The sequence below is a fragment of the Vipera berus genome, assembly GCF_964194415.1.
Source record: "Vipera berus genome assembly, chromosome: 2".
Classification (NCBI taxonomy): Eukaryota; Metazoa; Chordata; class Lepidosauria; order Squamata; family Viperidae; genus Vipera; species Vipera berus.
This window is the reverse complement of record NC_138203.1, coordinates 271,219,016-271,244,151: the sequence shown is the minus strand read 5'-3', so window position 1 is coordinate 271,244,151 and position 25,136 is coordinate 271,219,016. Positions and strand designations below refer to the sequence as shown.

General features: G+C 45.0%; 1 protein-coding gene across 3 annotated transcripts; it reads right to left on the bottom strand.

Moving 5' to 3' along the window:
- Positions 1–897: 897 nt before the first annotated feature.
- ATF6B (activating transcription factor 6 beta) lies at positions 898–24,991 on the bottom strand. Of its 3 annotated transcripts, none has more exons than XM_081321559.1 (16): positions 24,896–24,991; positions 23,781–23,884; positions 22,508–22,592; positions 19,067–19,182; positions 16,805–16,934; positions 14,760–14,936; positions 12,855–13,042; positions 11,804–11,989; positions 10,018–10,109; positions 7,110–7,280; positions 5,088–5,195; positions 4,790–4,880; positions 4,512–4,582; positions 3,538–3,649; positions 1,890–1,974; positions 898–1,794 (listed from the first exon to the last, which is right to left on the bottom strand). In XM_081321559.1, the coding sequence occupies exons 1-16, from the start codon at positions 24,978–24,980 to the stop codon at positions 1,523–1,525; spliced, it is 2,073 nt and encodes a 690-aa protein (XP_081177685.1). In that variant the 5' UTR covers positions 24,981–24,991; the 3' UTR covers positions 898–1,522. The 3 variants fall into 3 exon arrangements, with proteins under 3 accessions (XP_081177685.1, XP_081177686.1, XP_081177687.1); XM_081321560.1 differs by having other exon boundaries at positions 22,508–22,589; XM_081321561.1 differs by lacking the exon at positions 23,781–23,884 and having other exon boundaries at positions 22,508–22,589; positions 24,896–24,915.
- Positions 24,992–25,136: the final 145 nt, after the last annotated feature.

Genomic DNA, 25,136 nt, shown 5'->3' with positions numbered 1-25,136 from the left:
CTGCAGTTGTTATGTGAATCATGCGGCCATTAAGAAAATCCAGCTTCCTTCGCTGACTTTGTCGGAAACAAATTGGGTAGTTGCAAATGGCAATCACATGACACTGCAACAACCATTGTAAATACAGGCCAGTTGCCAAGTGCCAAAATTTCGATCACATGACCATGGAGATGCTGCAACGATCGTAAGAGCAAGGAGACTTGTTAAGTCACTTTTTTCAGTGTCTTTATAACATGGGTCACTAAATGTATGGTTGTAAGTCAAGGACTACCGACATTGTGAAACACAGCACATGTCTGCGCATACGTTGTGTATGTATCCAAGATTCAGTCTTATTAGTGCACAGCATGTTTTCCCCCCTTAATCCATCTCCATTTCATTGCTCTTCACAAAGAATTTTGTCTAAAACCTGACAAAACACCCACTGACATTTTTAGATGGTTTCTTCCAGTTTTCCTTCTACAACTGACTACCTTGTTTCACTAGTGAAATCCCAAAGCTGGTTTACAACTTTATATTGAGGAAAAAAATATCAATGCAGCAACATATTCTCAGTGACGGGTACAGTTAAGATAGTTCCTAATTTTGACAAGAAAAATGCTTTCTGAATATTTAAGGTTAGAAATGTTTTAAAGCACCAGAGTCAGGCTGATGTAAAAGCTTGCACGTTTTCCCAGGAGGAATTTTGAAACTGGAGACGAGTCTTAATCCAGAATCATTATTGCATCTTCTAACAAATATTTATTGCATGTGTAATGTTGCCGTGCTGATTCGTAGCAAAAAAACAAAAACCCAACGCACAAACACACAAAACACAGCGCTTTGCTTTTGGCTTGTGTCATTTTGCTGTTGGATTGTTCGGTTTTGACATTAGAACAAAAAATGATGAGTTAAGTATTAAATTTATTTGTAGCTATTCTTTATTCTTTTTTTTTAAAAAAAACACCACAATTAGGGAAGCTACAAACACAAAACGAAAAGAAATAAGACCCAGAAGAGCAGGCCTAAGTGCCACCAGAGCCATTTTGAAGAGGACAACATACACACTTCAACACGCTCGCCAACTCACGCTCTCATTTTTCGGGGTCTTTCCCTTTGTGGAAAAGAGAACATTCATCCTTCTTACACTCTCACACTTTCCAGCTCGCACACAGTAGTTGTAGACACCTCTTTGTGTCCGTCCCTTATTTCACCCAGCTCTCTCTCGGCTTCCCCCACCCCAAGGAGGCCGCACACACGAGCCAGAGGCAACGCCGGGGCCCAGCCCTCCGCAGCCACAACAGCTCAGCACCCCTCCATTGAGCCCTCTTGGAAGCGGCAATGGGCGTGGACCAAGGAACTTCTTGAGAAAGAGGCTTGAGGGGGTGGGGGAGAGAGTAAAGGCCCCCATATCTGCCCAGCCAGCGTACGGTACGTCCATCCGTCGCTCGGGCAGGAGCGGCCCGAGGAGCGGGGAGATCCAAGTTCCCTAGTTGGAAGAATTGTCACTTCCAGAATTTCTTCCCCCATTGCCAGACTCCAACTAGCCCCCTCCGTGCTCCCCAAAGTAGAGGGTGCGATGGGAATGCCGCCGAGCGGTGGACAAAGTAGAGCGATGAGACCGCAAAGTTGTACGGGGAGTTTTCCCAGAAAAGGCAGGCGGGGATGGCTGGGTGCGGTTGTCGGACGGGCTGCCTTGGCGTCTCAGGAAAGGGGGCACCGTGGAGCTCTTGATGTGGATGACCCGGGTGTCCATGACCTCGCAGTCGACCTGCATCATGACTTCGTAGCCCACGGAGGAGCCGTAGAGGCTCTCTGGAGAAAAAGGAAAGATGGGCTGAAATGCAGCCACCTTTGGAAGGAAGGCAGCTGGAGCCCAGCCTCTCCCAAGACGTTGGGTTTTCTTTTACCGTTCAGAGCCATGGCGGGCATCACCAGGGACATTTTAGGGCGAGAGGTCTTGTTGTGGCTGATGGCAGGCAGCAGCAAGTGGTCCTAAGGGAAAAGGAAACGTGTGTCAGGGAAGCATTGGCCCAAACCTTTTGGGCCCCAGGGATCGGTTCCACGGAGAGAGGTTTTTCCACAGGCGGGAGGGGGGCGTGGTTTCGTGTGCTGCCTGCGTCCCGCGAATGGGGCTTCGCTTCTTTGCGTGGACCGGTTTCTGGCACGCCGCAGACCAGTGCCGGTCCACAAACCGCAGGTTGGGGACCCCTAAGTCAGAGGTAGGCAACCTTGGCTCTTTTATGACTCATGGACTTCAACTCCCAGAATTCCTCAGTCAGCATAGCTGACTGAGGAATTCTGAGAGTTGAAGTCCATGAGTCATAAAAGAGCCGAGGTTGCCTACCCCTGCCCTAAGGTATGTTTATTGCTATTGGCCTGTTTACAGGAACCTTACAAGACTTAACTGCACACTCTAGAACAGGGGTAGGCAACCTTGGCCCTTTTATGACTCGTGGACTTCAACTCCCAGAATTCCTGAGTCAGCTATGCTGACTCAGGAATTCTGGGAGTTGAAGTCCACGAGTCATAAAAGAGCCGAGGTTGCCTACCCCTGACTTAAACGATAACCCAGATTCTTCGCCACTTAAACAGACTAGATTTTCTTAAAAGGAATCACCGCTTTTCATCGGAGACTCCAAATTTACCAACAGGCTTGCCTTCCTTTCCTTCCTTTAAGCTCTTGGCCTTATAGAGGACCTATAACTTTTTTTTTAACCTAGAGACCGAGACACTGGCATATTCTCACACTTCAAAAGGAATTCCCTCTTTGCTTCCTGCCCTCTGCGTGCTTCCCGTCATCTGTTTTTCAGCACAAGAGTTCTAACCTACCTGTTCAGTACGCGAATGTCTCCTCTACTGCTATCTCAATTTTTCCTCGCAAGGGTTTTAGCAAAAGCTGGGCCCCCACATTTCAACCCACTGCCTTGGTCTTCATAAAATCAACCCATACACTTAAATAGCTACTGTTTACAAACCTTCCTTTGCGGCTCAGCAGCACGGCTGTAATGGTACATGGGAATAACCAGGGCTTTTTTTGTCATAGAACGCTCAGAACGGAGTTCCGGCACCTTTTATGGATGGAACCTTGTAGGGTAGGCAAGGTGGGTTGTATGACATGTGTGAGTTCCGGCACCTTTTTTCTTTTACAAAAAAAGCACTGGGAATAACCTTGAGAAACGAAAGGAAGAGATGCTGCCTTATACAGCAGGGGTCTCCAAATTGGGGCAACTTTTAAGACTTGTGGATTTCAACTCCCAGAATCCCCACGCTGGCTGGGGAATCCTGGGAGCTGAAGTCCACAAGTCTTAAAAGTTGTCAAGTTTGGAGACCTCTGGCCTAGAGAACCATCAGATAAAAGTGGGGGCCGAGAAAGAAACTTAGGACAGGAACCCACCCTAACTAATTAAGCGGTAAGCAAAAGAAAGCTGGAGATTTCTACTTTCACACTTGGCGAGATTGTTAATGTAGCTACGCAATTAAGTAGAATTAGCTCATTTGGGGTTTCCTGTCCGGTTTACTCGGGAGGCTGACAAATGCAGACCGCTCTTCGCTCACCCGACGGAAAGACACGACGTAAAAAGTATCCTCTCGGCGGTCAATGGCATCCATGAAGTCATGCTCTGTATGGTCAGGATGCTGATACACCTGTAACTGGCTCAGAGAATCCCTAAGAGGGGAGGGGGGAAAAAAAACAAGACACAAATCATTTTTTTCCTATCCTGACACAAGCACTTCACCAAAGCCACAGGGACAATGGAGACCGAAACGAAGACGGGCTGAGTGACACACAGGTGAGAGAAGAGCGCAACAGGAAACGGTTGTAAGAGATGACCAGGCTGAGCCTGAGGCAGAAGTCTTCGTGCCCACAAGACTTCTACGTCCAGCCCTCCTTAAGTTCCAGTGACTCTTATCTACCACCTATTTTTTTTAAAATCCCATTTATATCCCGCCCTTCTCCGAAGACTCAGGGCGGCTTACAATCTAAGGACAAATCAAATGTGCTTAGCAATAGCCTTCATTCTATGTATATGCCTGCTTATTAGGGCTTTCGCCCCCCCCCCCCCAGCGGTATTTGCTCTGACCGTCAGCAGTTCAGATTCTAGTAGAGAACCTAGCCTTACAATGAACCTATATATTAATTTGAACTGCCCGGACTACTGATTTTCTGCGCTTGACAATTATTTGGATGCCAGAAGCTGTCCCAGTAAAGGTTCAGGAGGCCACAGGGGCCATAGTCCAACTAAGCAGGAACCCTAACTAAAACGCCTTGGAAAACATTGGAAAAGAGGAGATGGGATCTCCCCACGCAATGGATCACTGCAAGCGTTTTCTCTGCTCAGGCATATGAGTGGAACGAGCAACTACGATGCCGTCGTTAAGAAACCTTGCCGGTTTCAACTTAAAGAAGGGGGGAACCCACAAGCCGTCAGGCAAGAGTAGAAGAAACCCACAATTTTCCCATGAGGGCGGAGAGTCCAAACGAAATTCCCAAAGAGAAGGCAAGAAGATCTGCCACGTGAGCCACTCACCCTTCGGGGTATTTGGGGGGGCTGGCTGGAACATAGCGGGAAGGGCTCGGAGGCTTCTTTGGCAGCTTCTCCTGAAATCCCAAAAAGACATGGGTTGTAGGTAAGGATGGGAGAGATGCCTGGGAGAGACACCGGGATTTCTCACATTTTAATTTTACCCCTCCTTTTTTTTCTTTTTTTCACAAGCCACCAGATATTCCTTGCCCAGCTTTTTTTTTGGGGGGGGGGTCCTGCTCAGTGCCCATTTTCCTTCCCCTCAAGACGTTGTCGTGCCCCACCTGGCTGCTCTGAGCTGCTTTGCGAGTTTGCGAGGGTTTCCTCCGGTTGATCTGGTGCCGCCGGACCCAGCCGCTAAGCTCATCTGCCAACCTAGAGGTGGGAAGAGAAGCGACGGAGGATTATCGATTTGCAAGCCTCTAAACCGGTGTTTCTCTACCCTGGCGACTTGAAGACACGTGGAGTTCAACATGCTGGCTGGGGAATTCTGGGGGTTGAAGTCCACATGTCTTTCAGTTGCCAACGCTGCTTTTAAACCAATAGCTAAGGAGTATCAACAACGTCCTCTGCAGGACCTACCGGAGCGATTCAGTGCGATTGAATTGCCGGCAATCTGAAGCGAGGAACAGCTCGTCCAGGTCCCTCAACATGAGGTCCTTCACATCTGAGAAGGGAGCTGACAAGTTCCTGAACATGGAAGAGGGAGACAAAAAACACGTATGGTAAAAAAATTCTCAGCAACCGAGCAAGTAAAGCTGGGCAGAAAGAAACTCGCACCCCTCATTTACAAAACAAGAACCATTTGCCACAAAGCACGACATCAGTATCACAATACAAAAGCAGCTCTTGAAGTGTTCTAACGAATAAGTCTTCATTTTAAAAAAAAAATACAGATATAAATGCACCAGTCAGCCCTTCAAGGTAGTCCAGACAAGAAGCGCCAAGCACGAGTATTAACACTACCTTTATTGTAAGGTTACATAATAATAATAATAATAATAATAATAATAATAATAATAATAATAATAATAAGAAGAAGAAGAAGAAGAAGAAGAAGAAGAAGAAGAAGAAGAAGAAGAAGAAGAAGAAGAAGAAGAAGAAGAAGAAGAAGAAGAAGAAGAAGAAGAAGTTGGAAGGGACCTTGGAGGTCATCTAGTCCAACCCCCTGCTCAGGCAGGAAACCCTATACCATTTCAGGCAAATGGCTGTCCAGTCTCCTCTTAAAAACTTCCAGCGTTGGGGCATTCACCACTTCTGGAGGCAGGTTGTTCCACTGGTTAATTGTTCTAACTGTCAGGTTAATTGCTGATTGTTCTAACTGTTACGAGAACAGAATCTTGCCAAACTGAAAGTACCTTTCCCCCCCCCCACACACACCCTTTATTTTTTACTTTCCTCAAACCCAGAGAGGGCCACTTCTGAGGCTTTCTCCATCCTCAACCCTCCTTCCCACATAAAAATAAAGGTAAAAGTGTCCAGTTGTGCCTGGCACTAGGGGACGGTGCTCACCTCAGTTTCTTAAGCAAAGGGAGCCAGCATTCTCCGCAGACCTTTTCCATGGCCAGCATGACTATATGCCGAGGTGGACAGAATGCTGTTTTACCTTCTTGATTTATCTACCCGCATTTGCAGGTTTTGGATCTGCTAGGCAGGCAGGAGCTGGGGCAAGTAAGACCCCGCCGTACGGCGCTTGGGTCTCAAACCCAGGCGGTTAGCTTTCCACCGGACAAGCTCAGCATCTTTAACCGCTGAGCCCCCGCGGCCCTTTCCTCCCCGCACAACATTACAGTGACTTAGATAAATAAAATAAATAAAAATAAATAATTTTATTTGTATACCGCCCTTCTCCCGAAGGACTCAGGGCGGTGAACAGGGCAAACATATAAAACTACAAAATACAAAAATTAAAAAAGGAATTAAACAAGATGCCCAGGTTAACAATAGATTAAAATGCATTTAAAACAACAATAAAAACCAAACCCATCCCCCATCAGGCCAGGCCGGCTTGTTTGAACAAATGAGTCTTCAGATCGCGCCGGAAGGAGCGAAGGTCGGGCGCCATCCGGAGCTCAACCGGCAAACAGTTCCACAATTCCGGCGCGCCCACAGAGAAGGACCTCCCCCTGGGGGCCACCAGACGACATTCTCTGACCGGTGGCACCCTGAGGAGGCCCTTCATGTGGTTGAGCAGGAAGATCCTGCAACTTTTTTTAAAAAAAAAAACCACCAACAAAAAACAGGATCATTCCAGCAACAATGGTACTCTAAATCAACTCTTTCTCAACCTCAGCAATTTTAAGATGGGTAGACCTTCAGCTCCCAGAAATCTTTAAAGCTGCCGAAGTTCAGAAACAACCCCGGGGAGTGGGGGGAGGAGGGGGGGGAATTGCAGCCAGCTGCTTCTCCTGACACGTTATTTATTTTTACTGCAATTGGGCTATTCTATTTAAGTCTCATTTTAACTTTTGTATCTTGTATTTTTATTGCATTTTATTATTGCCCCGTACACCGCCCTGAGTCCTTCGGGAGAAGGGCGGTATAGAAATTAAATTAATAAATAAATCAATAAATTTCATTTCACATTTTCTGCCTCCAAATTACCGGAATTGGGGCTTGCCTGGCCTTGCCAGGGTCTCCTCTTGCTGTTCCTCTTGCTCCTCCTCTGGCATTTCAAGAGTTTCTTGTGTAATGCTTAGAAGATGCCTCTGGCCTGGGCCAGACTCCTGTTCCGGCTTGGGCTGAGACACATCTGCAACTTTGCGTTCGGTGATGCTGGAGAGATGAAAAAGTGGAATCAGGTCCCAGCCTCTCAGCTATTTTTTATACAGAATGATTTCTGGTCTACGTAGTCTAGTGAACTGTCTTCAAACTACCATCTTTTTTTTTTTTTGCAAAAAATTCAAGTGCCACGCCCCCATAACGCCCCCAAAGAATGGGCTGGAGTTGTTCTGTACCAGCCTGCTACCGGCCCTGCAGAAAAGGCAGGGACAACCCGTTTTACAAGAAGGCAAGAGGCTGGAATTACGCCTGCCAAATTTATAGCTACAAAAACAAACAAGACACGAACCAAGAAACAGGAGCCTCAAGAAACAGGAACTATCCAAGCGGTTGCCTTCAGCAAACCAGCCCTCCCCACACATTCCCCTTATATAGAGTTCAGGGCGTGGCTTCTCTCTGCCTCCTTCCGAGGAGCCCCATTGCCTTCCTCTGTTTACTCCTAATTGACTGCCTCCTGCGTCGGGCGTCCTTGAACAGGGCCAGCTGTGGGTCATCTTCATCCACGCTGTCAGGCTCACACAGCTGGGTCTCCGTGGTGACCAAGTGGGAGGGGCCTGACTGAGGGCTCTCATCAGCAAGGTCTTCAACGCCCTCAGCAAGGTCTTCAACACCCCCCTCCTCCTCTGAGTCATCCGACCCAACTGCCGAACCCACAGGCTGACCCTGAATCACAACAGGAGTAGATTCTTCCTGAATCTGTCCCAACCTGGCAGCGGGGGAGGGGGAGATCATGTGAATAAGACACTAGATTGTCCAGCATTCTCATAACCCTCAAGAAAGTAGCACAGCGGAGAAACAAATTCAATAGCTTTTAGCAGGAGCAGATATGCAAGGCTACAGAAGACAAAGCAAACTCTCATAAAGCCACAAAGAAAAGTTAGAAAATTATGTACCGCTTTTATTGATTTTTTTAAATAAATGTTTTATTGATTTTCTAGTTTCGCATTTAAGTATTTAAAAAGCAACGTGGCGGCTGAGTTAATACAATGACCTACAAGTATCTTTAGCACAAGTCTCCAGCTACCACATTGAATATTTCCTCTTTTTTCCCCTTAATATTCACTGTCTCTAAAAATGAAATTCTTGCATTTATCAATAATTGTTTAGCTTATGCATATTCTTGCTATTTAAACATTCAGTCTTTATAGACAATCAATGTCCTAATTGGTTTTCCCCAATTTTTAGTTTCCGATTAATATTTAAATTTAACATTTATATTTATAATTTCCAAGTTTTAAGTAACCGAAGTTATGTACCACTTTAAAGCCTGCCCTTTTCTGGACCAGAGTCCATTTTTCAGAGCATAAAGTGAGCAGAGGGAAGAAGTCAGAGAGAGGGACAATGACTTATTAACAACTTGGGTAAAGCATGCTCTTTAAAATACAGACTTAAAGTCTGCAGCAATATTTTTCAAACCTGGCAACTTTAAAGATGCGTGGAGTTCAGTTTCCAGAATTTCCTGGCAAGCATACTGACTGGGGAACTCTGGAACCTGAAGTCTACGCATCTTAAAAGTTACCAACTTTGAAAAACGCTGGTCTACAGACTCCAAAGGCACGAACGGCAATTCAACACGGGATTCTCTAATATGAGAAAAATAATTTTAAAAGCAAAAAAATAAAATAAGCAGCTTTTAAGTTAGAAAATGAACGAAAACTAAAAAAGAAACAAGCTGTAGGAGATGAGGAGGGAAGGTTAAGCACGCCATCAGTTTAGAGTCCTTATGTTTCCACAAGAAACCTAAGTGTCAACCTCCAGCTCGAATATCCAAATAAAGTCCAGGGTTACCTTCATTTCTGAAAATCTTACTGGTTTATTGAATACATGGCATGTCATAGGCGAAGGAAAACTAACTCTAAAATCCCAAGGCATCTAACCATAGAACAATGATATTCCCAGCCAAACCCCCCAGATGTCCACGTAGCTCATGTAAACAAATTCTCTTTGTTATGAGAACCGTCTACTATCTTCTTCACACCTACTAGAATGTCCTTGAAAGGTTTCCAGACAGCCTTCTCTCAGCAAACTTCCGAAGAAGTGGAAGGGTTTCGTTTTTCTGACTAACCCAGTCGAAAACATCATCTCCTCCCCTCCTTACTCTAATGGCAAGATGAAAACAAAGAGGCATGTAGCTGCCAAATTTTCACTTTTGACACTAAGTCCAGCTCTCTGTGAATTCCATTGACTCTTTTACCTAGCCCTAATTTGGCTTGGCCATTAATAGATCAGATTCTTATGTATAGGTAACGTGAAATAAACTTTTATTGCTTTGAACTCTACTCCTATTCCTGGTTTGTTGCGTGTGACATGAATGTGATCTACTCATGGTCAACCAAACTGGCGCTAGATAAGGGTCAACAGAATTCACAGGGGGCTGGACTTAGGTCTCCTGTGGGAACCTTAGGACTCTAAACTTTAACCCCACTCTCATGTCTACTTGCTCATATCCTGCCTATGCTCCTACATACTCGGTAGAAGTGAATTCAACAGACAGGCAACATTCTTCTCAGAAGCAGGTCAACACAAAAAGAAATCCTTCTGAGCCATTTTACTGAACAAATGCAAATGTGTCCGAAGGACCGCTGCCCACGCACACGCACACCTACAGCAGATGAAGTGACTGTCCAAGCAACGTGACAGCTTCAAAGGGCTTCCAGATGGAGAATGAGAAGCGACACAATCTCACAACCCAAGCTGAGAATGGAGCCCCCAAACAGCCAGGAAGTCTCACCTGACAGGCCCAAAATTGAAGGCTATGAAGAGCAGCACAACCATGACACAGATAACTTTTCGGTTCCCGGAGCCAAACTTCAGATCGCTGTTCTATATGGAAAGACAGGCAAGTTATCAGGCATCATGGCGCACCGCATTCAAAATTTACAGCTCCTTCTAATGGAACTGTCTGAGTCAATGTTGCAGCTTTTCCCAGCTCCTTGCTGCATAGAACAACTAATTACTAAGTTATCCTGGCTGAATTTGTACCATCAAGTTGGTGTTGACTCTTAGTGACCATATGCATAGATTTTCCCCAGGACAATCTGTCCCCAGTCTGGTCTTTCAGATCTTCCAATAGTGCACCTAAAGTATCAAACTAACACCTATCAGAATTGGAGAAATGAAATCTGCCAGAACAAGAAGGTCATAGCAGCATTCTCAATAGGACTGTAAGATCTCCCAAACTACAGGAAATATTTCAAAACTTGAAATATTTTACCATCACCTGGCATTCAAGCTTACTAGGAACTGGCCTGGTCAACAGTGAAAGAATATTACTCTATTCCCTATAACAATAGAGGAAAAAATGAGGAATTAGGTAACAGGGCTCATACCTAATATTAAACTATACAATGGTTTGTTGGGTTAATTTTGTAAAAAGTGTTATATTCAAGAAGTCAAAAATACAGTAGTCCTCAACTTACGGCCAGTTGCTTAGGGATCATTTGAAAGCTTACAATGAACTGCAAAAGAGATACTTATGACCTGGATTTGAAATTCTGTAAGCCAGGCCCCATCTCCCTCCATCACCTGATCACATACTGGGCACTCAGCAACCAGCCTACATTACGGCCATTTGCAGTGTCCCATGGTCACATGACCATAATTTACCTCATAAAATAATTTCCAGCAAAAAAATGTCCATTGCGGAGATTAGGTTCACATAAAAACTCTGTTGTAAATGATTGCAGATTCGCTTAACGAACACAACGAAAAATGTTGTAAAAAAATTAACGCTTAACAACCAGCACGAGTTACAACTGTAATTCTGAGCTCACTTAGGATCGTAACTCGAGATCTACCTGTAAAGGAAGCTCCCCAGCTCAGGGGAAAAAGAAAGGTGGAGAATGAATCAACATGGATTGTTCCAGAGGTACATGGCTAGTTAGCTAATAGCAATAGCACATAGACATACAACACTTAGACTTATATACCGCTTCACAGTGCTTTGAAGCCCTCTCTAAGCGGTTTACAGAGTCAGCATGTTGCCCCCATCAATATGGATCCTCATTTTACCAACCTCGGAAGGATGGAAGGCTGAAGTGACCTTGAGCCGGTGAGAATCGAACTGCTGAACTGCTGGCAGCCGGGAGTCAGCAGAAGTAGCCTGCAGTACTGCATTCTGACCACTGCGCCACCAGGGCTCTTAATATTCTGAACTTGCAGCATTTCAGTTGGGAGGTAGATGTAAGCAAACACAGCGATCTTCTATTGCAGATGTCCCCAACCTTTTGGGCAACAGGGACCGGTGCCGTGGAAACCAGAAAGGGTGTGTTTTTGTGTACTGCCTGCATCCCATGGATGGGGCTTTTTTTGCTTGTGTGGCCAGGTTGGTGGCATGCTACAGAACGGTGATGGTCCACAGACCGGGGATTGGGAACTCCTGTTCTATTGCATACCCCATTTGAAAATCGAAAAGTTCACAGCTAGCGTCCCCATGATACGGGGGTGGGGGAGGATAACCATGACAATGTGCTTTCTTAAGAAAGCCACAAGTCTCATTCCTAGTGGAAAGGGCTCACCTCATCCAGGATACCATCTAGCCGGCGCCGTAGGGTAGCATTTTCCCGCCGCAGCCGCTCGTTCTCCGCTAAGGCCTCTCGCAGCCGGGATTCCAATCCTTGGAGGTATTCCTTCTTTTTTCGGCGCGACTGACAAGCCGATTCGCGGTTCTTTATCATCCGCTGCTGCCTTTTCAGGACCTTGATCTTGAGCAAATTAGTCAAGAAAATAATATTTATTTATTTTATTTATTTATTTTAATTCCATTTATATCCCGCCCTTCTCCGAAGACTCAGGACGGCTTACAAGCTTAGCAGTAGCCTTCATTCTATGTATATGCCTGCTTATTCATGTCCATGGTATAAAAGAAAGAAGGGATGAAGTTCAGGACTCTTTGGCATCTACTGTGGAGAACCGATTCACACATTTTCCCCCCTATACTTGTTTTCTGAAACTCAGTTCTCCATTTTGCATGAAAGGTAGGTCACACAGAGTTCTTTGCATCCTCCAGATCCTCTGCTGACTTTAGTTCAATATTCTGATTTGTTCACCAGGTAAAACTTACCTTGTTTATCTTATTTTCTCTTCTGCCACAACAATTAGCAACAATTATACACCACAAATTTGCAAACGGTTGCTACTGTTATTTATTTCTCTTCTCGGAGAACGTTAAAATGTAGGCGATTAACAGAACAGCTTGGCTATTTCTGATGGGTCCTGCCTGTAAATCTGCTCATGTGAAGTCCTTGGTGCTCCGTGGCTGTTTGCAGACATTTCAATACCTGACTAGGTAACATCATCAGCATTAGTGAGTGCAGGCTTTGCTTTCTGCTTCTGTTTTCTGTTTCAAGCAGAAAACAATATCCTAATCAAGGAACTGCCAAGGGGGGGGGGGGAAATACATATATCCACCAATGTGGGCAAGGCAAAATAATGTATATAAACTGAAAGCAAACTTCATTCCTTTCTAACACTGATGAGGTTACCTAACTGGGTGAGCAAACAACCAAGCCCAGGATTTGAAGTTGCTGGAAGAGGAAAGACTCTGAAACTTAAGGATTGCGAACTTACATCAATCTCTTGGTTGCAGGGTCCTATCTGTGCTGGCGCAGGGATGATGGTTTTAGCTTCTGGCTTGGGGATGGAAGGTGCTGGTTTAGGTGACAGAACTTCCTTCACTGGAGACTGAACCTTGATCAAACCAGACACTGGGAGATGCAGTAGCTCAGACTGGGAAATCACAACACTCTGTGCTGGAACTGAAGGGGAAAAAAAGTCACAACACTGCTTCACTTTCTTTACTTACATGAAGACTAAAGGAAAGAATTGAAACTAAACATTAAGAAAACCAAGATCACGGCATCCGGCCCTCTCAATTCCTGGCAAATAGATGGGGAAGAAATGGAGGTAGTGGCAGATTCTATTTTCCTGGGCTCCCAGATCACTGCAGACAGGGACGGCAGCCAAGAAATTAAAAGTCGCTTGCTCCTGGGGAGGAAAGCCATGGCAAATTTAGACAGCACACTAAAAAGCAGAGACGTCACCCTGACAACAAAAGTGCGTATAGTCAAGGCTATGGTCTTCCCAGTTGCAATGTACGGCTGTGAAAGTTGGACCATAAAAAAGGCTGAGCGCCAAAGAATTGAGGCCTTTGAACTATGGTGCTGGAGAAGACTCCTGCGAGTCCCTTGGACTGCAAGGCGATCAAACCGGTCAGTCCTAGAGGAGATCAACCCTGACTGCTCTTTAGAAGGCCAGATCCTGAAGCTAAAACTCAAATACTTTGGCCACCTAATGAGAAGGAAGGACTCACTGGAGAAGAGCCTAATGCTGGGAAAGATTAAGGGCAAGAGAAGAAGGGGACGACAGAGAAGGAGGTGGCTGGATGGAGTCACTGAAGCAGGCGTGAGCTTAAATGGACTCCAGAAGATGGTGGAGGACAGGAAGGCCTGGAGGAACGTTGTCCATGGGGTCGTGATGGGTCGGACATGACTTCGCAACTAACAACAGCAAAGAAAATTCTTTCCTCAGAATGTTCCCCCCACCCCACCCCCCAGCGAAGAAGCCTGTGCACCGTCCCACATGACATTTCCAGTCTGTACACGTTCAGCTACTGGAAACTGCTCCATTAACATCCAAAAATCAGATTGGTAACTTGTGACGTATCAGGATATGAAACAAACAATGTTTACTAGGGAGACGTTAGCTATTTAACTATTGGGTGTAGGTTAAAAGATACGATGTTTGGTGTAATAAAATAAGGGAATTTGGGGTTCTAGATACTATTTGGGATGTCACAGGTTAAATTTGGACACTACAATTAATGTCAAAGTTAGATAAAATCTAATAACAGGATATAGATATACTTCACTGGAATTGGACTGACAAAATCTTTTTTAACTGACCATGCCATCCTTGTAAATCTGTTATTTTATTTTTTTTAATCCCATTTATATCCCGCCCTTCTCTGAAGACTCAGGGCGGCTTACAATTTAAAGCTCAAATCAATGTGCTTAGCAATAGCCTTCATTCTATGTATATGCCTGCTTATTAGGGCTTTCGCCCCCCCCCAAGCGGCATTATTACAAAGTCAGCTTATTGCCCCCAACAATCTGGGTCCTCATTTTACCTACCTCGGAAGGATGGAAGGCTGAGTCAACCTTGAGCCTGGTGGGACGCGAACCTGCACTAATTGCAGGCAGCTGGTGTTACTTAAAAGATATATATATATATATATATATATATATATATATATATATATATATATATATATATATATATATATATATATACATATACATATACATATACATATACATATACATATACATATACATATACATATACATATACATATACATATACATATATATATATATATATATATATATATATATATATATATATATATATATATATATATATATTAAAAACATTAAAAAAACATCCGAAAATAAGTCCCCTGGGTCGGCTTACCTGAGATTCCAGGGTTGACAGTCTGTGACTGGGTTACAGGTACTGGCTGTAACAAGATAGTCTTACTGGAAGAGGTTGCTGGCTGTCCTGGGACAGTGGTCACCACCACAGGCTTTGGTTGAATGGGCGGTTTCCGGCTCAGAATGCTCTCCGTTTTATTGGGAACTGCTGGTTTTCCTAAAACAGAAGTTCAAACAACCTATAAGAATCTATTACAGTTCTTAAGAGTCTTACTCAATTAATTGTACTGAGGAAGCCACGTTGATCTGGGAAGGAGTCAGCTATTATCATCTTGAAGAAGGAAAAAAAAACCAGAAGAGGAAATAAATGAGAGATCGTATATTTATTTCTCCCTTTCTTCAATGAGTTCAGTTCTGACACTATTTATGCCTGTATTAATTATCTACTTCAAATGAGGCCATTTGATACCTTTCCTTTTAACTAAAAAAAATGAAGAAAAGGAATACACAAACTTACAAAAGAAGAAACATTAAAAAGGAAAAAAACATCAAATGTAGATGTGCAAATATATATAACATTTATTCAATATGTTATCAGAAATACTGAACACGGTAAGTAAAAAAAACCCCATAGTCTACATTGAAAATAAGACTCTTGCTAACAAATCATGAACATTCACTAACATTCTAACTAGTGTGGATGAGGTGTCCACTCTTAGGATTGAAATGATAAAAGCTGATGTGCAAAATACAAAATGTTGGTTTGGCTCAGAAAAGTAAATAGATGGCTAAGAACTGGAAGGGCGACACAGAGAATGTGAAAAATGTGTAGGGGATCTCAAGCTCACCTTGTACACTAGGAAAAAACAGAACATGTAATATCTTTCTATTTAAATAAGATACATTGACATTTGTGCTTGTTTGTACGTCACTTTCTTCCCAAAAATAAACTAAGAGCAGCTTTCAAAATAATAATAATAATCTTGAACTCAGTTTCTTGGAACAATATGGAAAGGATTTTCCTTTTGACTTTTTCTTGGACTTTCCCCCCCCCCCTTTTTTTTTCCCCCCTGATGTGCTCTACAGATCTGGAATATTTTCTGGCAGTTCCTCTTGTTCATGCAAAAGCAATTCAACCAAAATCCTCCTAAACTGTTGAGAATGGATGTCAGGGACATGGGCAACTCACATAAGGGAGCTCACACAAAGTGCCCATCAAGAAAAACATCATCTCCTCCAAGGTCTCGTCCCCACCCAGAAAGGAAAGCTAAGGAGGAGGGGAGGATAAATAATATCTGGACACAACACGCCGAGAGACAAAAAAAAAAAAGAAAATGTCATATTATCACTAACGAACAGGTTATTTCGTTATACTTAATTTACTTCCCAATCCACTCGCTCACCTGATACTCAGGAAGATTTTTTTTATTGCACAGGACACTTACCGCTCCAGAATGTGTATCTTCTTCATTGGTTATGAGCACCAATGCAAGCTCTGAAGTCGTTCTACAGTTACTAAGTTCAGTGCAGAAGCAAGAAATAAATAAAGGTAAAGGTTCCCCCGCACATGCGTGCTAGTCGTTTCCGACTCTAGGGGCCGGTGCTCATCTCCGTTTCAAAGCCGAAGAGCCAGCGCTTGTCCGAGGACGTCTGCGTGGTCATGTGGCCGGCATGACTAGACGCCAAAGGCGCACAGAACGCTGTTACCTTCCCACCGTAGTGGTCCCTATTTTTCTACTTGCATTTTTTTACGTGCTTTCGAACTGCTAGGTTGGCAGAAGCTGGGACGAGTAACAGGCGCTCACTCTGTTACGCAGCACTCGCGATTCGACCCGCCAAACTGCTGACCTTCTGATCTTCTGATCGACGAGCTCAGCGTCCCTAACCCACTGAGCCACCGCGTCCCTTAAGAAATAAATACTTGCTTCTAAAAAAATAATTCTACAACAGACATGTTAAACTCGCGACGTCACGAGATGTATCGGGACTGTTTTACCATTGCCAGCAATGGGCTGGGCGCGGCTTCTGGATGACGTGCCCAGCCCGCGGGCCGGCAGTTTGACACCCCTGTATCTACAAACATACCTGTCTCAGAAGCTGGGACTACATTTATGTGTACTGTTCCAAAGGGAGGTAAAAGGACATCTCCAAACATGCACGGGGGGGTGGGAGGATGCTCTGTTTTCACTCCAATCACATCACCTGGTCCAGCAACCTGAAAGAAAAAGGATAGGCTCAACGGAAGCATTAAGCTTCTCCGTTTTGACGCCTCTCAAGCATCTATGTATTTAAAAAAAGGCCACTTCTTTTTTTAAAACAAAGGCATTTGTATGCTTTACAGCATGCGCTCGTGACCTCTCGTCTAGACTACTGTAATGCTCTCTACATGGGGCTGCCCTTGAAGTCCACTCGGAGGCTTCAACTGGTGCAGAATGCAGCCGCGCGAGTTGTACTGGGGGTTTCCCGATACTCCCATGTTACACCTTTGCTCCGCGAGCTGCATTGGCTGCCAGTTGCCCTCCGGGTGAAATTCAAGGTGTTGGTAATGACTTACAAAGCCCTACATGGCATGGGTCCGGATTACCTACGGCCGGCGTCAACTTCCCTCCGTCCAGTGCGCTCCCACAGAGAGGGCCTCCTCAGGGTGCCTCCAATCAAAGAATGCCGATTGGTGGCCCCAGGGGGAGGGCGTTCTCTGTGGGCGCGCCAGACCTATGGAACCGCTTACCGGTCGAGCTCTGGATGGCCCCCGACCTTCGCTCCTTCCGGCGCGATCTCAAAATGTATTTATTTGAGCAATCTGACCTGGTCTGATGGGTTAGGATGGGGTTTTAATATGTTTTTAATTATTGTTTTAAATTTTAAACTTGGGCATTATATTTAATCGTTTTTTAACTTTTGTATTCTGTTTTTTATATTTATTGCCCTGTACACCGCCCTGAGTCCTTCGGGAGAAGGGCGGTATAAAAATATAATAAATAAATAAATAAATAAATTTTCAACCTTTTCACCCATTGTACCACTTTTAGGATATGGCAACATCCGAGTACCACCAGTCGCCTAGCAAAGTGTCAAAAACTTGATGACCAAAAAAAAAAAAAAAAAAAAAAAAGGAAAAAAAGTGATGAAGTACAGGTAGTCCTCGACTTACAACAGTTCGCTTAGTGACTGTCCGAAGTTACAATGGCACTGAAAAAAGTGCCCCCCAAGCCACAGCCGAGCAAGACACCTGCCTGCCCGTCCGGCGGCGCTCTTCCTCCTGTCCGAGGTTTTTATTGTTGTGAGCATTTCTGTTGAGGATTGGCAGCGGGGGTGGGGTGGGGTTTGGTTTTTATTCCACCCCCCCCCCCCGTCTGCTGGGTGGTTGCAGCAGGTTTTGGTCACTTCACATGACCCTGGGACACTGTGACCGTCATAAATATGAATCAGTTGCCAAGCATCTGAATGTAAATCACAAGACCCTGGAGATGCTGCAACATTCCAGCTGATCGGTGCTTCTTCTGGGCTCAGCAGAAGCACCAGGATCAGCGCCGAGCTCCAGCTGGAGCCTGGCGCTGATCCTGGCGCTTCTGCTGAGCCCTGACAGCCCTGCAGCTCCAGCCATCTCTCACTCAGACTTGTGCGGTGGTGCCACCGGTTCAGCTCATTCCGCTACTTCTCTAGGATGGTCGCGTACCACCTGCCAGGTGCCAATGTACCACTGGTTGAAAAGCCCTGCTTTACAGGGTGGTTTTTATTTACTATTTCTGGCAATTTTCGATAACTATTACATCTTACTGGTTATATGGAGTAAAGGAGCCATTTCTTCACTATCATGGTGCCTTTGTAAAATAAATAGAGGTACTTTGACGTAGTATTATTCGTCTGTCAACCACTGCCAGTGGTTACAGTGTACTGAAAACACAGTGCCCAGGGTCATGTAATCAAAATCTGGGCACTCGGCAAACTGGCATGTATTCACAACAGTTGCAGCATCCCCGGGTCATGTGATCAACGCTTGCAATCTTCCCAGCCAGCTTCCAACAGGCAAAGTCCACAGGGGGAAAGTTAGATTCACTTAACGACCACAGGATTCATTTGACTGCAGCGATCCACTTAACAACCATGGCCAAAAAAAAAAAAGATCATAAAATCGGGTGCAACACGCTTCACCGCCTGGCTTAAGCAACGGAAATTCTGATCCCAACTGTGGTCTTTTTTCTTCCGCGAGTTACAGTTCTGACGCTACTTATGCCCAGGTATTATTTATCTACTTCAAGTGAGGCCACTTTGAAGGACTGCCTTTACGTGTATATTAACATTTGGGCACTGCGGTTTGTCTGCAAAGGGATCTCCGAGAAGACCTACCTGCTCTGAGAGTTCGGCGGAAGAGGAGCCTGCCGCAGAAGAATCGGAGGAGGCCACCGATGAATCGGAGCAATGAGACGAAGCAGGGGAGACTGGCTCAGATTTTACTTGCAACTCTAAAAAAAGGAAAAAAAAGGGGGGGGGAAGAAATACTTCAGACACTTTCACTGCCAGCCTGCTGATCCAAGACAAAAGGAAACTGTGTTTCCTCTCTGCCTCTCACATGTATTGTCTTTTCCCATCTACCTGTCCTCCCCACCTCTGCAATTTCTACAGGCAGCTCTAAGTGCTGAATCCCAAGGAAACCATCTTTATGCGTCTCTCACCCCATTCAGCTTTAACTACCATGCCACCAGTGCCCTCCACCTGGGCCAACAGAAGAAGCAGATCTCTCATTCTTGCCCACCTGAAAGCTGTAACTCTCTGAAGGCATGATGAGGCAGCTGTAAAGGTAAAGGTTCCCCCGCACATGCGTGCTAGTCGTTTCCGACTCATCTCCATTTCAAAGCTGAAGAGCCAGCGCTTGTCCGAGGACGTCTCCGTGGTCATGTGGCCGGCATGACTAGACGCCAAAGGCGCACGGAACGCTGTTACCTTCCCACCGTAGTGGTCCCTATTTTTCTACTTGCATTTTTTTACGTGCTTTCGAACTGCTAGGTTGGCAGAAGCTGGGACGCGTAACAGGCGCTCGCTCTGCTACGCGACACTCGGGATTCGACCCGCCAAACTGCCGACCTTCTGATCGACAAGCTCAGCCTCCTAACCCACTGAGCCACCGCGTCCCTTGAGGCAGCTGTACTTCCTGCCTATAACACCTAAAGGAGAAACAAAATCCCCCCCACCCTCTCTGAATGATAAAAGAATCTGATTATCCAATACAGATTCATATTTCTTACGTCTTAATTAAAAGAAAACAAGGCATGGAAGAAACCAACAAGTAACCTTGTGATCGGAAGTTAACCACTCGGCAGAATTGTTCGCACCACAGCTGCACACTGCTACGTGTAAATTTTAACCTTTACTAACCTTTAACGTTTTCAGACACACGCTGCTACCTACCACAAGTACTCTCTTCAATAGACCTTGCCCAACTAATCCTTTTCCAGAACAGCTCCTATCACTCCTAAACACTTTTGATTTTGCAGTTTAACTCTGCCACTTGAAGAAGAGCTGGGAATGTGCCTCCATAGATTGGCAGTAATAATTAAATTTGCATAGGTGAAGAAATGGAGGTAGTGACCGATTTTATTTTCCTGGGCTCCAAGATCACCGCAGACGGGGACTGCTGCCAAGAAATTAGAAGACGCTTGCTCCTCGGGAGGAAAGCCATGGCAAATCTAGACAGCACACTAAAAAGCAGAGACGTCACTCTGCCAACAAAAGTGCGTATAGTCAAGGCTATGGTCTTCCCAGTTGCAATGTATGGCAGTGAAAGTTGGACTATAAGGAAGGCTGAGCACCAAAGAATTGAAGCCTTTGAACTATGGTGCTGGAGAAGACTCCTGCGAGTCCCTTGGACTGCAAGGCGATCAAACCGGTCAGTCCTAGAGGAGATCAACCCTGACTGCTCTTTAGAAGGCCAGATCCTGAAGCTAAAACTCAAATACTTTGGCCACCTAATGAGAAGGAAGGACTCACTGGAGAAGAGCTTAATGCTGGGAAAGGTTGAGGGCAAGAGAAGAAAAAGACGACAGAGAATGAGGTGGCTGGATGGAGTCACTGAAGCAGTAGGCGTGAGCTTAAATGGACTCCAGATGGTAGAGGACAGGAAGGCCTGGAGGAACATTGTCCATAAGGTCGCGATGGGTCGGACACGACTTCACAGCTAACAACAACAACAAGGTGCAGAATTCTAATTAAGAGGAAAGTGACTTGCAGTTCGTGGACTTTTAATTGGTGGTGCAGCACGTCTACTTTTTAAGAAATATATTGCAGCCAAGATGACATCCAGACAACAGGACAAACTGTCAAGTCACAAGCTGCATGCAGCTTTCAGCCTCAATCAGAGAGGAAGTCAGACATGGGGAGGCAGAGGACAGGGAAGAGGAAAGAGCAAGCAAGCAAGCGAGGAATTTAATTGTCAATTGGTTAGAAAAACGTGCTCCAATTTTGTGATGCAAGACAGACACAACCTTATCTTTGCTCATTACAGCTCTTACTGCACAAAAACTACTCCTACCTATACAAATGATGGCACTGCCTAAAACAATTCTAGGAAGCAGAAATAAAAACTATTTTGCTGGATCAGATCAAAAGCTCATGTGGGCAAGGATCAACGAGCTGCTTCTGGGAAGGCAGCGGGCCACAAAGACAAAATACATTTTTCTCCCACTCAAAAAAGTTTTGCTACTAAATATAGATACCTCGTCCAACATCGTCTATTCCTGCTGGCAATGACTCACCAAAGTCTTCCTAGAGGTATATTTTTTAACAGGAGGTACCAGAGATAAAATCTAGGATAAAATACTTGTCTCTGATCCTCTTTGCCAAACAGCAGTGAGTAGACAGGTTATACATACATTTGTATTTAGCTGAGATGGTAGGATAGCCTAACGTAAACCTCTTCCTCATGAATAACCTCCTATTCTTATCATTTCCAGAATGATACCATCTTTATTTTTTTGCAGAAAATACAATCTTGCAACAATCATCTTAAAAATCAATGGCTCTTATAAAAAAAATCTTTCTGAATTACTGTTCTGTACCAGCCTGCTACCGGCCCTGCAGAAAAGGCAGGGACAACCCCTTTTACAAGAAGGCAAGAGGCTGGAACTAAGCCTGCCAAATTTATGGAGACAAAAGCAAACAGAACAAGACACGAACCATGAAACAGGAGCTATTCAAACGGTTGCCTTCAGCAAACCAGCCCTCCCACGCATTCCCCTTTTAAACAGTTCAGGGCATGGCTTTTCTCTGCCTCCTTCCGAGGTGCCCCATTGCCTTCCTCTGTTTACTCCTGATTGACTGCCTCCTGCGTCGGGCGTCCTTGAACAGGGCCAGCTGTGGGTCATCTTCATCCACGCTGTCAGGCTCACACAGCTGGGTCTGTGTCGTGACCAGGTGGGAGGAGCCTGGCTGAGGGCTCTGTGGAGCCTCAATATTATTCTCAGCAAGCTCTTCAACACCCCCCTCCTCCTCCTCTGAGTCGTCCGACCCAACTGCCGAACCCACAGACTGACCCTGAATCACAACAATTACAGCCCTCTTAATCAGGTTCACCAGATCCCACAGAGCAGGGGTATCAAACTGCCGGCCCACGGGCCGGTTGGCTCATACAGATGCTGCGCCCACCCCAGCTCCGGCAATGCAAAAAAAAAAAAAGTCACGATACATCACATGTCATGTGACGTGGCGAGTTTGAAACCCATGCCACAGAGTATCCTCAGTTCTATAACAGGTTCTCAATAGCCTGCCTAGCCACAGCTTCATGAAAGTACTCACCTGGGAAGAGAGATTCTTGCAAAGGATCCCAAGGTGGGTCTGGAGGCATAGTTTCCATGTCCAGATCAAACCCATCACCAAACTGCTGGTATAGAAAGGAAGATATAGAAAACAAAGCTTTTCATGTGTGGGAAACAATAAGCCTGATTCCTTCTAAAGAACAAAGTGTTTAGGCAGTGAGTGGATATGTAACTGAAAAGGTATGCAAGTAGTCCTCGACTTACAGGTTCATTTAGTGACTGAAGTTACATCGTCACTGGGAAAAGTGACTTATGACTGTTTTTCACACTTAACTACCGTTGAAGCACCCCCATGATCATCTGATGAAAATTTAGACAACTGGCAACTGACTCATATTTACGACAACTGCAGTGTCCCGGGGGTCATGTGATCACTTCTGCGACCTTCTGACAAGCGAAGTCAATGGGAAAACCAGATCCACTTAACAACTATGTTACTAACAACTGCAATGATTCACTTAACAAAAGAAGCAAGGTGGTAAAATGGGGCAAAATTCACTTAATATCTCACTTAGTAACATAAATTTTGGGCTCAATTGTGGTCATAAGTCGAGGACTTCCGGTAGTTTGGAGTTCCAGTTCAATAAGACTTTCAGGGCTAGAGATAATCTTGGAAATGCAATCCAAAATTATATACATGGCATGCCAGTTATTGTAACTGGGAATATAATCCCCACAACACATTCTAACGTTTAAGCCACATTGAGAACAAATAAAAAAACCCAGCTGGCAGGGATGCGAATGAACAAGATGCTAAAGTATACTGAATTCATTTTTTTAATAAAGTTATAGATGTGGGGATAGAAAGAGAGACTTCAAATTGCTAAGAAGTGTATCCTGCCATGGAGGCATAAAGGTAAAGGATCCCCCGCACATGTGTGCTAGTTGTTTCCAACTCAAGGGGCCGGTGCTCATCTCCATTTCAAAGCCGAAGAGCCACAGCACTTGTCCAAGGACGTCTCCGTGGTCATGTGGCCGGCATGACTGGATGCCAAAGGCGCACGGAACGCTGTTACCTTCCCACTGTAGTGGTCCCTATTTTTCTACTTGCATTTTTATGTGCTTTTGAACTGCTAGGTTGGCAGAAGCTGGGACGAGTAACAGGCGCTCACTCTGTTACGCGGCACTCGGGATTCGACCCGCCAAACTGCCGACCTTCTGATCGACAGGCTCAGCGTCCTAACCCACTGAGCCACCGCGTCAGGCATACTGGAAAGCAAATAATATTCTTCTAAAAGCAAAGGTATTCTCACCGCAGAACAGGTACCATTATTGTCCATAATGCTGTGTTCAAGACAAGGGAATAGTTCAGCTGCCATATCTCCATCATTATCCAAGCAGCTGTAAAGACCTGCATCTATAGGAAAAGCAGCACAGTGCAACTGGATGACTCAACCATAGGTTATCTCTAAATAATAATAATAATAATTAAACAATATCTGCTTACCCCAGGTCCTTGGGAAGGACCCAATAGCGCAGAGGTCTTCAAACTTGGCCCTTTTATGACTCGTGGACTTCGACTCCCAGAATTCCTCAGCCAGCATGCCTGGGAGTTGAAGTCCACAAGTCACAAAAGGGCCAAGTTTGAAGACCCCTGCAATAGTGGATAAAAATGTCAAATCCAGTCTAAACATCTGACTAACCACCACCAGCTGTGCACATTACACAGTTACACATTTCCTCTTCCAACTTTATTTCCTTGTTCTTAGTTAAGCTCTCCACCCAAGCCAGAACAAAACTGGAAATACAGCTTATGTAGAAACCAGTTACAAAGAGGCATATGTTGCCACCTAACATAGTAGTTCCACACAAAACGTGCACTTTGCAGGTTAATACCTGATAAGATCGTGTGAATCTCTACTTGTTTTGCACTGCATAAAATTGTCGCTATCATTTATGCAACGCAGCCTGTTAACTGCGTATAATAAAAACACAAAAAGACCCCCTCCTCCTTCATCCATATCATCTCTCTTCCGTTTTGATAACCCTAGGCTAGTAAAAATTAAAAGAAAACCACCTATACTGTAACACCTTAAAGATGAATAGCAATGTGCATTGAATGAACATCCTGCTTTAAAAAAAGAGTTAATTCCTTATGTGATAACCTTTAACGGCCAAGATCGCACTCCAGTTAAGAGTCTGACAGGCAGAAATGCAACAGGTGAAGCTTCTGCTTGGCGGAAAGTTATATACCCCATTGCACACCGGCCTGATATCACCTATTAAAGTCATAAGAGTTTTCAACAGAGTATTTTTATATGTTAGCGGGCCCCACCGCAACCCCAACCTTGAAACCCACGCATAGCCCAAGGCCTCTCGGCCCTGTCCCCTCCTTCGGCCCAGTATTGTCCCTCCTTGTTCTATTCACCCCAGTCCTCGCTGCTCAGCAGGTTATCTGCTCGGAAGCGGCTGGAATCGCTCAAAAGCAGCAACTCCGAAGCCAGCGCCGCCATCTTCCTTCCGCTTTTCCTACCTACACTATACCAACACCGACTTCCATCCAGCCGATTATTGCCATAGCAACACCGCGGCCCAATAGAAATCCTCTCCTTCCCTCTTCTGCCCAACCATAAGAAAGAGGAGGCGGGACCCGACCGGTAGGCCCACCA